The sequence below is a fragment of the Camelina sativa genome, chromosome 17 (genome assembly GCF_030686135.1).
Source record: "Camelina sativa cultivar CO46 ecotype springtype chromosome 17, ASM3068613v1".
NCBI classification, from domain to species: domain Eukaryota; kingdom Viridiplantae; phylum Streptophyta; class Magnoliopsida; order Brassicales; family Brassicaceae; genus Camelina; species Camelina sativa.
The window spans coordinates 9,145,778-9,157,856 of NC_141896.1; the positions used below are offsets into that span (position 1 = coordinate 9,145,778).

Consider the following 12,079-nt stretch of genomic DNA (forward strand, 5'->3'; position numbering starts at 1 on the left):
CACGAATAAGATGAACTTTGATGTGTAACTTTAGGTTTAAAAGTTACTATATATCACAAGAGCTCAGAGAACGAGCGTATGAAGAATACTTCCTTAAATACACAAAGTTAATGCATGTCAATTTTACACGTCATTGCACTTCAAATTCTACCTTGTTTATGTATCTTTTTTCCAATATCTAGCTAAACCGTGATGATCTTGTGGCTGGATTTAAATGCACAAATAACCACGAGTATAAATCATTAGTATACAAATAAGCTCGACCTTCTCTTCTTTACTTGAAGTTTGCACTAGACCCAAAAGAAGATAAAAAGCATATACTATATTTATACTAATATTTAAAAATATATAAAAACAAAAATAAGCAAAACAAAAGTCTCCACTCTCCGTTACCACCACCACCTATACATATATGCCATCAAACCTACTCTTCTCCTTCACCAAAAACAAACTCAATATTCACTTCTTTAATTTCACTCTCAAGTCTCAGCTTAGCTTCCAAACAGAGAAAACACAAATCATGAGAACAATGGTTGATTTAGGAAAGCAAAGAGATCATCACTATCATCACATGCAAATCATAACCACTCCAACCACCGTAGATTGTGCCCGTGAATTCCGTCTCCGACGAACTCTCCGATCACTCATCGAATGTATGGTCCCATACTGTTGCACTTACCAACAACCACCTTCTACTTCACACCAAAACGACACCGTCTCAGTGTCTTCTTCTACTTCCTCCTCTTCCTCTTCAGACCACTCATCCTCATCCTCCTCCTCTTCCTCCCATAGCAACAGCATCGTAAGTGGAACTTTCTTCGGCCACCGTCGTGGTCGAGTAAGCTTCTGCCTTCAAGACTCAACCGCCGTGGGATCTTCACCGCTTCTCCTCCTCGAGCTAGCTGTTCCCACGGCGGCTTTAGCCAAAGAAATGGACGAGGCCGGTGTTCTACGCATAGCCCTCGAGTGTGACCGTCGTAGAAGCAGCAGCAGTCGCTCGTCTTCGATCTTTGATGTTCCTGTGTGGTCGATGTTTTGCAACGGAAGGAAAATGGGATTTGCCGTGAGGAGAAAGGTGACTGAGAACGACGCCGTTTTTTTGAGGATGATGCAGTCTGTATCAGTCGGAGCCGGAGTTGTGCCGTTGGACGAGGAGGAGCAGACGCTGTACTTGAGGGCGAGGTTTGAGCGAGTCACTGGTTCGAGTGACTCAGAATCGTTTCATATGATGAATCCGGGTGGTAGTTATGGACAAGAGCTTAGTATATTTCTTTTAAGATCGTGAAATTAAGTACAGTGGCTAATACTATAATAAGATTCTTGTCATGTTCGTGTTTTTTATTTCTATAACTGTACATTTTAAAATCATCAAAAGAGTGATATATGTAGTTTTATCATGTTTGCCCTAAAACAAATAATGGGTTCTAGAGGATACCATACGTAAGATACTCGCCAATATTGTTTAAATATTTTCAAGATCAATTAAACGGAGCTATCATTCCTACGCAATGTCGGAGTACTATATAGTGCTTTACCAAAAGAAAATATAAACAAAAATAATATAGTGGTGGTTTCATGCTTTTGGCAGAGGTATAAATTGATCCCCGCGCGTACTGCGTACACACTAGACCATTGAAAAGATTTTCATAGGACGATATACTGATTAATTCCATTGTATGCCTTACGTATAAAATTTTTAGAAACATAGCTAGTTTTCCAAACAAGGCAACAACTTAATTACCCTAATGTTCGGTAGCTTTATCATTAGTTTGTACGATAGTAGAATTATTTAAGCCGCACATAAGTTAATGAAATTAAGTAACGCCACATAATTTTTTTATTTTGAACACTACATATAATGTATTCATGTATATACTATAATATGGACTATATTTTGGTAGGTAGATTAAAAGGGAGAGATGATCGACAGTTCTTAACTCTATTATTTCTTAATTAGTATATTGTTGGCTAATAGATCAGACAGACGAATTTGGTTCGATATATTTTCGTCAAGACAGAAAATGATAGGATATACTTTTTTTTTTTTTTTAATTATCTAAGCATATCCTCGTATTTAATCTAACAATACAAATATATTCACCAAATTGAACAAATAGCGTTCGTCTGGACTTAATAGTTCTTCCAAAATCCCAAGGGACCATCGCCCATTGGTATGTCAATTGCAAGTATATACGGCGCATATCGTGAACCTCCATGCTAAAGTAATGTGCGACTGCGACCAAACAGGATCGTGGATCTTGGTTTTAGCTTCGGTGTCTGGTTCGGTTCCAAATCAGTGTGCCTCGGTAGGACCTTTTTTGTTTATTTCCTTTTTTTAACTTTTGTCTCTTTGATCGCACCGAGTTATGCATCTCCCCGTCACTCGACTCATTCCCTTTTATATATGTTTTGGATACAAATAATTTAAGATTCTATTGGAATAAGAAAACCCTTATAATATACACGCACGCACGCTCTAGTTTGATTTAATATTGCGTTGTGTTGTTCGAGAGTAAAGCCACGAATAACAGTCATATATTCAATCATGGAATTGTTGTCCTACGGAACACTCCCAATTCAATATTCACATAATAAAAAATAAAATTATAGAGACACCCTCGTTGATCGGTATCTTGAGATACATTCACCGTACATGAATACTGACTAATTTTTATAGAAAAAATATTATCATGAAAATTCCATCAATAATATAGAAAGAAGAAGCCCACGTCCCAGAAAATGACAGAGGCATGCAAAATCGTGATATCCAGCAAGGTATGTGAGGCACTTATAATCTTATTGATATGTTCTTTTGTCCCCTTTTTATATGAAATGTATAGTACTGTCGTTTGATTTTTCTTGTTCTCCATTATAGATTCTCAAAATCTGCAAAATTTTGTTTTTGTAATATGTATGATTAAATAAAAAAAGAAAATAAGAGGCTGTTAAATAAAAAAAAGAGATGGAGAGGAATGGGTGATGCACACGAGGGTCGATATTAATCCTAACATAGAGACATAGTTGGCTCCACAACCATCTCCTTTAGTCTTCTGTCATTCACGTGCACTTTCAACCCCCACGGTTCTCTCTTTGTATTGTTTAAATGCAATGTAATGAATATTTTTCCATGTAAATGATTTGCCCATTGTTCATAAGATGGGATCTTATAAAAGAAGTATAAGATAAGTCAGATTAATTCCGATCATCCATTGCGCTGCCTGTAAATCCTGAAATTAAATTTAGTAAACCAATTCAAATAGAAAATATGACAGTTGCACATATTGATTTGTAATCACTACGGGTGTGCTAAGTTCTGCCAACTTTATTAGTCAATTATTTACATATTTCAAGATCCATATAGGTTTCGAACTTTATCCGTTATAAGAAAAAGTTACGGTAGAAGGCGAATCAATTTACCAACAAATATTAAATAAACGAATAACACACATCACAGAACACAATTATCTATAATGATACTATCACAATATCAATATTATTCGATACAATAAAAAGTTATATATTGATAAGATTGCTTTCTTACTATATCAATTTTATATCATGATTGATAGAGATACGAATAAGAATAATTCTAAACTCTTAAATGGTGACGGAGAAAGGCAATGTTTGGTCCAGCACGGCTAACCATTTGCTTTTTCGTTTGTCTTATTTGCCGGCTCCAAATTATTGAAATAACTTATAAGAACCACCCATTTGCATCTTATAGTCAAAGACTCGAAGGAAAAGGGAGTAAAAAGATAAAGAGTCCGATTATTTCAAGAAACTATAATAATAGTAATCCGATTTATGGTTGGAGTGTAGCCTACTATTTTTGGTAAGAGTTATTCGTCTGTCATCTAGCCATTTGCCCTTAACCTTAAAAAGTAACAAAACGTTAGTAATTAAGTAGAAAACTTAGAACAGTAACGTATGACGCGAGCTGAGAGAAAGCCCGTTTGAAATATATGAGCCCAAAATTTAGAGCTGAGTCAATTCGGCCCGGTTTACTTATCTTTTACTGAACGAATTGTGCTTGTACTATCCCAAAATCTACCCTAGGAAGGTCAGAAGAACTCAGAAGTGTCTTATGAATGATAGTAACCAATATGAAGTCAGAAAAGAAATGAAAAAAAAAAAGGAATGAATGATACGTACCCAAATTCGATTAAACTGCGCATAGGAAGCTACACCTCTTAAATTGAGTCGAGAAATCACACATTTTGTTCACATTGATATTTAATGAGACAAGAGTGGTGCCAAAAACTGGAGGCATTTATTGGTCTGACTCAACCGGACCACGTCGAAAATGAAACTCGATTTGGAAGTTTATGTAAAATTTGTAAGTTTTGCCTCATTCACACTTTTTGTTTATTCATTTATTTCTTCTTATCCATCCAACTCTATCTCTGTCTTCTATACAAAACGACCCAAATCAGATACACAAAGAGACACTAATTCCACTTTTACCATCTTCTATCAAAACAAAATTCACAATTTTATAGTTATACTTATCTGTCCATTTTACATTATGTACAATTTTTTTTCTTCTATTTCTTTCATTTGTTCCTTCTTAACATAATTACAATTTACTAGAACTTACATTCTTTTTTTTTTTTAGAATATATTTGAGTTTTCTATTTTTGGACATGCTTTTTTTTTTTTCTAAAGCCAAGGGGACTACATTTATTTTATTCTAAATGGAATGGTAAGACTTCTTTTACCATTTATGTGACCACAAAATATTTGTTACTACTATTTTATGTCCCATTGTCAACTCTTTTATGGATCGTGTTAAAATTGTCCCCACTTACTTAGTTGTTTTGAGATCGACTGCATTAATTGCTTCTTCTTTCTTTTCCTTTACATGTTTTTATTTATCTTATTTCTTCAAGGCATTTTACGATCGAATCATAGAAGTATAGAACCGAATAAATAAATAAAACAAAATAATGCAAAAACTATACTATATATTAGAAATTAACAAATGTATATCCTTGTGTTTTCAAATAATTGATGCATTCACGTATTAATTATTAAAATATTAATACTACTAACTTATTGCATTATTTTCAGAGTAGTTAGTTGAGTTCTGAGCACTGAACAAGTGAGTGTTTACGAATTACGAGTGTACTATGAAATATTAATATCTTAATAGTAATACTAGTAATTATTACAAAATATCATTAATAGTAGAAAATATATTAAATGTTAGTATTATTTAAATGTTTGTATTCATTATTAGAAGAATAGTAATAATAATACTCGGGATACTCTCTCTCAGTCTGAAGTCCCGGGAAAAATGTCGGTATCACTTTCCTGATTTTCTCGCTCATTTTCCCGGAAAGTTACGAGAGAAAGGAAAAAAAAGATCGTCTTTTTAAACAAATTTTTTTATTTTTGTTCGGCAAAGTTTTGGAGTCACACTAAACCCACATACATAATAAGCATATAAACGACAAAGCCAAAAAAACCAACCAAAAAGACTGGAGCTTTTTCGAGATATGCTGTTTGATTTGAGAGTTTGAGTACTTCTCAAAGCAAGATACTACTTTTGATGGGATGTCTTAGTTTTTATTATCCCTAAGTTAAGTACTTGTTAGTAATATTCTCTGATGAGTTTCTACAAACAGACAAGAAAGAAAATGATGGGTCTTTGTTCTCCTTCACCTTCCTCTCCTTCTTCTCACGATTGTTCTTCATCTTCTCCAAGGTCAAACCACGATTAATTTACACTTTCTCTGTCTCTTTCTTCTGCAACTTGAAATCAAATTTGTTAAAAATGGGTTTTTTGTCTCACAGGAACTCGGAGAAGAAGCAGAAGGTGATTGTTGCATCATCACCTTCAAGATTCTCTACCTACACTAAACAGGTACTACTCTGACCTTTTTAAAAAACCAAAACTTTTTTTGGGGGTTTCTAAAAAGTCACAGTTTTGTATGTACAGAGTGTATCGATTGAGAAGAGATTACTAAGTTATCAGGATTCTAATTGCAACGTTATGCCAAAGGTTTGAACTTTATTATAGCTTTTGAATGTTTCACTTCACTGATTGTTTTTGGCAAATGTGTAGCCTCTTAATGTTTATGTTTGTTTCTGCAGTCTTCAGAGGATTTGAGAAAGGAGATTGCTTCACTCGAGTTTGAAATTTTGCGCACAGAACAGTATCTGCTCTCTCTTTATAGGACAGCTTTTGATGAGCAAGTTTCTTCTTTCTCTCCTCACACAGAAACGAGCTTAGTTTCTAATCAGTTTTATCCCAAATCCGAGCAATCAGATGTTACTAGTGTGTTCAGCTACCAGTATCAAGCTTCTCCGGCGTCTGAACGTTCCTCTTCGTGTCCTCCTAGGAGTTTCCAAGCCAGCTTAAAAGCTTTGTCTGCAAGGGTAAGTAGTAACATCATTTTGTATTTTCCTTTTAACCAACCTTGTGATGAGTCTGACAAGACTTGATGATGTTTTGAGCATTTTGCAGGAGAAGACTAGATATGTTTCTGGTAATCACACTACTCTTGGAGATCTTCTAGGTTCTTCTCATATAGTGGATAACGTGGTGAACCCGAGTAGGCTCTCTGAAGATATCTTAAGATGCATATGTTCTGTGTATTGTACACTCTCCTGCAAAGCCAGAACCAGTTCTTGTCTTCAGGCTTTTGCTTCTTCACCCTCATCTGTCTCTTCCAAAACCACTTTTGATAGCTGCAACTCGGCAAATGTGCCACGCAGTGTTGTAATAGAGTCTCTAGAACTTCACCTGGATGATGGTAGTTTCAATCACGCTGCTCTCATGCTCCAAAACTTCAGGTAAATGCATACTTAAAAGAGTAACACAATTTGCTTATGTGACAGTTTTTACGATGACTTGGGGTTGACCTGAAATGTTACTCAATTGGTTTGTATAGATCACTAGTTCAAAAGCTTGAGAAGGTTGACCCGAGTAGAATGAAACGCGAAGAGAAGCTCGCGTTTTGGATAAACATTCACAATGCCCTCACAATGCATGTAAGCAAACAATAACTAGTCTCTTATTGGTTCTGTCTCCTGTATAAAAGCTTCAATCTTATCTTAACTCTCTCTCTGTTGCAGGCCTATTTAGCCTACGGAACTCACAACCGTGCCAAAAACACCTCGGTTCTAAAGGTTTGGTCTTTACATCTCTTAGACTAATTGATTTATATGTCTTTGCTGTTTACTTAAGCCACCTTTTATGTGTCTCAGGCAGCTTATGATGTTGGAGGCTATCGCGTAAACCCTTACATTATCCAAAGCTCAATCTTAGGCATTCGTCCGCATTTCTCACCACCTGTATGCAACACACTACTCGCTCTGTTTTTATTTTTGTTTGCTTCACTTTCACTACATTTCATAACTTGTAACTGACATAACAGTAAACAGTTGTTGCAGACATTGTTCTCGCCATCAAGAAAGTCGAAAACTTGTAATGTCAAACACATCTACGCCTTGGAATATCCCGAGTCATTGGCTCATTTCGCTATTTCTTCAGGAGCTTCTACAGATCCTCCGGTAGCAAAAAAAAGCCTCACCATGTTTTACTAAAAAGTTTGAAATCTATTTCTTTGGACTCTAATCTTGTACAGTTAATTGTTCTGTCAGGTTCGAGTATACACCGCTGACTGCGTGTTCCGGGATCTAAGAAAATCCAAAGAAGAGTTCATAAGAAACAACGTTCGTATACACAATGAGACAAAGATAGTATTGCCCAAGATCGTTCATTACTATGCTAAAGATATGTCATTGGATGCATCTGCGCTCATGGAAACAACGGTAAAGTGTTTACCAGACTCGACGAAGAGAATAGGTCAGAAGCTGTTGAAGAAGAAGAGCAAAAACATTGAATATTCACCGGAAAACTCAAGTTTCCGTTATGTAATCGTTGAGGAACCAACAAGAAAGACATGATGAATCTACTCTATAATGTAAAGTATACAAAAACGTCATGTAGTTTGTATTTTAACAAACGAGAGATAAACTACACGCCGTTTTTGTTAATAGCCACATAAAAAAATTCTAAGGCCCAGAAACGAAGTAAAGTGAGAAAAAAATGAATGGTGAGTGATGGTGAAAGTGAAAGGCCTAATTTGGTTTGGAGTTGGAGGAGGAATTGTATCGGCCATTGTTGTTGTTATTATTGGGCTTAGAGAAGGAAACATCTCTAAAGCTATGATGCAGAGCTCGACGGTGTTCTTCTCTGGTGTTGTTCCTCTGCGTGTTAGATCGGTGTTAACTCCAGCGAATCCAGCTACCGATCGAGCTTCAATGGCGAGTTCCTCTGGTCCTAAGTGGGCTCAGAAAACCATCACGCTTCCACCTCAACGCCGTGGATGCCATCTTATCACTCCTAAGGTTTATATTCTTTGTGTAAATTCTTTGCTCTGTTTGTATCAATTGATGAACTCTGTTTTTCTAAAAGCTTGTGTGGTTTTGGGGTTTTGGTGTTTGAAACAGATATTGAAGGAAATAGGGCAAGACTTGTCAGGTTTCAATTGTGGTCTTGCTCATGTCTTCTGTGAGTTTTTTGTTTATTTGTTCTCTCTGTAATATTATCATTCAGCTTCTGCTCTCTGTTTGTTTTTGGGATTCTTGATTGAGTAATTGTGTGTTTTTGTTTGTTTGGTTTACAGTACAACACACAAGTGCTTCTCTGACAATCAATGAGAATTATGATCCAGATGTTCAGGCTGATACTGAGACTTTCTTGAACAGTATTGTTCCTGAGGTATTAGTTGTTAACATGTCTTTATTTTCTTCATCAATATGTTTGCACACTTTGTTTGTTGTTAACTGATCACTATCTCTTTTTGGGTTCAAATTCAGGGGAAGTCAGCACCTTGGAGGCATACCATGGAAGGTCAGTTACCATTATTTGATGTTTTCATCAATCTGTAGCTGATTTGTGAATCAAAGATGTTCCCTTTATTCTCTGAATTGTGGTTTTTTTTGTCTTATCATAATCTTGTGTATTGAGAATTGAATTCTGTAAATGTAATTGCAGGTCCAGATGACATGCCAGCTCATATCAAATCATCAATGTTTGGATGTCAACTCACGTGAGTCACACAATCTTATTATAACCCTAGTGACTAGTGTGTTGCACAATATATTCTTAGCTCTTGGATGCCCACTTAACAAGTGTTTATGGCTCTGCAGAATCCCAATAACAAAAGGCAAACTTAACATCGGAACTTGGCAGGTAATAAATTTCTTCATCTGACTATAACATTACTACATTCACATGTTTTCATATTTCCTCATTTATGGTGCTGACTTCTTTGGATGGAGTTGTAATAAAATCTTCAATACTACAATGACTAGCAATTCAAATCTATATCACCTAAATCTCATTTTCACCAACTTTGTCTTATATAAAGCTATTGTGTTGGAAATGTTGGGGTTTCAGGGAATATGGCTATGTGAACACCGTGATGAACCAACCGCACGCAGAGTTGTGGTCACTCTCAATGGGATCTAGATATGTCTCTTCATGTTAAATGGCTTGTGTAACCTCTTGGTTTATATAGTTTGTACGGTCTTATAATAAAATTTGACTTTCTCTATGAGACAATGCTGCGACCATGTGATTTCGTGTTTATTGCATCAGAAAAACTCTTATTTACAGCATATCAAATAGGAGGAAGGTAAGTGTAGAGAAAGAAACTGCAGAAACAATGTTCAGAAACTGAACACATGATTACTCGAACATTATTACCGCAAAAAAACATGTAAAAAAACATTTGTCAAAGATGGTATGCAAAGAAGTTAGAACAATCATATATTTCTGTAGAAAAAAAGAATGTGCCCTGCAGAGAAGAGCTCATCAGGTAAAAGCTATAATGGTTCTTTGAAACAAAGAACACAAATAGAAGGGCAAAAGAAAAAAGGTTACATGTTGGCGAAACGAGAAACCAAAAAAAAAATCCAAAAAAACTTCTGTCCAGAAGAGCTTTATTATGCTTTATTATTTCCTAGCTCCATGTCTTTCAAATCCATATGTTCTATTCCTTCTTTGATAAGTTTAATCTCATCTTCTGTCATACTGTGTTTACCATGCGGTGTTACTTTGGTCTTTCTCTGTTTCTCCAACTCCACCGCCCAACTGTATATAACCATTCCCACCACGGCTAAGACCATACCTGCTATGTTCTTGAATGTCATCTCGGAGTCAAAGATAAGCCATCCTAATGTTAAGACACAGACTGTTTTCATGTGACCAAGAACTTGGAATGAGGTAGCAGAGAATCTTCCGATGCAGAGATATTGGCTAATGTTGCAGAAAACCGCCAATGCGCAGGAGAGAAGAATGCATAACTGTATGTGTTGATATGATAATGGTCATCCAATTGTTAGATAAAGAGTTTGTAAACGGGACTAGGAGATTTTTGGATACTTACAATGGCACCATAAGTCATCTTGTAAGTAGTAATGAATCTGCCACTCAAGAAATAGTCAACAAATGGACCAAAGATGAGGAGTGAAATGGCTTGGATTGGAGCTGTCTTGCTAAGCAACTCAAAAGATCCAATTGCGTATTTCTTCTGCAGTGAACCTATAGACTGTTTCCAGAGAAGAAAGAACTTATCAACGTAAGACTCTCCATAAGGAGTTCTAAGAACTAAAGACATCTTATCTCCCAGATTAATGAAGCTATAAATACCTAACAATATCGATGTTTGACAACTTATTAAAAATACTCAAGGCTACATGACAACTTATCTAATGAAACGCTTAACGTATAGATCCAGAATTGATTCAAACACTGAAAAAAACAGAGTCACTAACTACCAGATTGGCACTTATTTGAGAAAAGTTTGAGACTTTTATAGACGAACACTGAATTTTGAGTAAATAGGTGTATAAGAAAAGCTTACAATCTGCTGGAGAGAAGTGGAGAAAACAGCAGTGCAAGCACAAATGAAACCTTTGGCATTAACCTTGACATCAGTAACAGTACAAATTCCAACACCTACAACCACAACCATGACAGATGCCTTGACTTCTCTCGAGTAATGCTTGCTATGTAGAACCCATTCCATCACGCAAACAACCGGAATCATACTCAATTTCGAAATCTATATGAAATGTTGGACAATCAGAAGAACGATCTTTAAAAAAAGCTAAATTGAGAATACAAAAGAGGGAAGCTTCACAAATCAACCTGGTAGAAACCAACAGAGTTCAACATGAGACTAAAATTCATAGCAGCGATAGAGATATTAGCAACGAGAGAGAACCAAAGAAGCTCCCAAAGAGGAACATGCTTTGACGCAGATAAGCCAGTCGCGTTTGACACCATACCAACGAGAGCAGTTAGAGCAAAGTGAAATCCCGTCAGAGTCGTCGCTACAAAAATTCACAAATTTTCACAGATCAGAGTATATATCACACAATTTTGTATACGCATTGTTGTAGTATATAAAACGAAAACGTTCATGCAGATCCAACGAAATGTAAAACAGGGAGAGAGATACAGAGATCAGAGAATCAAACCGAAGCTGAAGCCGAAACCAGATGATGACATTAGCTGTTTATTGGCCATGATGATCCCAACGGAGCTCGTAACGTTCATCGCCCATGCTCCTACGTCGGATACAGCCGATGGCTTCTTCTCGTTCTCTGCCTTCTCCATCTCCTTAAATTCCGATTCGAAATCTGAAATCAGAAACCGATTGGTTCCAACCACAATTAGATCCGGAGGAGAGTGTGGATAGAAAAATACGAATCACGCACGTTTGGCTTCTTCTTGGAAGCCGCGAAGAAACACACAGAGAAACACGTATCTCTATCGTTATATGTACAGTGGCTTCTTCGTCGTCTTCTTCTTCACTCTTGGTGTGGGGGGGTGATTTCTGGGCTATAACAAGTAAGCTTATTATTCCGCCATTGATGCTTTCCTTGAGGATGGCCTCTGAATGTGATTATTAATTTATATATCTCATCAAGAATAATTTTTTGTTAATATAATAATTAAATAAAAAACTTGACGCTTGCCGTTTACCGTTTACCGTATTTGACCTTATGTTAACGTTCTTGTTACGCACCTGATTAATCACCACAATGCGTTTTATTT

At 36.2% G+C, this 12,079-nt stretch overlaps 4 protein-coding genes across 5 annotated transcripts; 3 read left to right on the forward strand and 1 right to left on the reverse strand.

Annotated features, from left to right (window-relative positions):
• The first annotated feature begins 286 nt into the window (after positions 1 to 286).
• On the forward strand, positions 287 to 1,415 carry LOC104756461 (protein MIZU-KUSSEI 1-like). Its single transcript, XM_010479060.3, has one exon. It carries the CDS (start codon positions 413 to 415, stop codon positions 1,283 to 1,285), a length of 873 nt encoding a protein of 290 aa, XP_010477362.1. The 5' UTR covers positions 287 to 412; the 3' UTR covers positions 1,286 to 1,415.
• Positions 1,416 to 4,907: 3,492 nt separating this feature from the next.
• Positions 4,908 to 8,004, forward strand: LOC104756462 (uncharacterized). 2 transcript variants are annotated; one of them, XM_010479061.3, is made up of 10 exons: positions 4,908 to 5,707; positions 5,797 to 5,866; positions 5,942 to 6,004; positions 6,097 to 6,381; positions 6,470 to 6,798; positions 6,897 to 6,996; positions 7,081 to 7,134; positions 7,213 to 7,299; positions 7,390 to 7,518; positions 7,609 to 8,004. In XM_010479061.3, the coding sequence occupies exons 1-10, from the start codon at positions 5,610 to 5,612 to the stop codon at positions 7,912 to 7,914; spliced, it is 1,521 nt and encodes a 506-aa protein (XP_010477363.1). In that variant the 5' UTR covers positions 4,908 to 5,609; the 3' UTR covers positions 7,915 to 8,004. The 2 variants fall into 2 exon arrangements, with proteins under 2 accessions (XP_010477363.1, XP_087351814.1); XM_087495688.1 differs by having other exon boundaries at positions 5,211 to 5,707; positions 7,399 to 7,518.
• A 38-nt stretch (positions 8,005 to 8,042) lies between these two features.
• LOC104756463 (uncharacterized) lies at positions 8,043 to 9,577 on the forward strand. The gene is made up of 7 exons (XM_010479062.3): positions 8,043 to 8,358; positions 8,461 to 8,521; positions 8,637 to 8,731; positions 8,830 to 8,863; positions 9,008 to 9,062; positions 9,163 to 9,205; positions 9,413 to 9,577. The coding sequence occupies exons 1-7, from the start codon at positions 8,071 to 8,073 to the stop codon at positions 9,482 to 9,484; spliced, it is 648 nt and encodes a 215-aa protein (XP_010477364.1). The 5' UTR covers positions 8,043 to 8,070; the 3' UTR covers positions 9,485 to 9,577.
• Positions 9,578 to 9,761: 184 nt separating this feature from the next.
• Positions 9,762 to 12,027, reverse strand: LOC104756464 (UDP-rhamnose/UDP-galactose transporter 2). Its single transcript, XM_010479065.3, has 6 exons — positions 11,740 to 12,027; positions 11,500 to 11,661; positions 11,168 to 11,352; positions 10,881 to 11,081; positions 10,404 to 10,565; positions 9,762 to 10,320 (listed from the first exon to the last, which is right to left on the reverse strand). The coding sequence occupies exons 2-6, from the start codon at positions 11,636 to 11,638 to the stop codon at positions 9,961 to 9,963; spliced, it is 1,047 nt and encodes a 348-aa protein (XP_010477367.1). The 5' UTR covers positions 11,639 to 11,661; positions 11,740 to 12,027; the 3' UTR covers positions 9,762 to 9,960.
• Between the last annotated feature and the right edge of the window lie 52 nt (positions 12,028 to 12,079).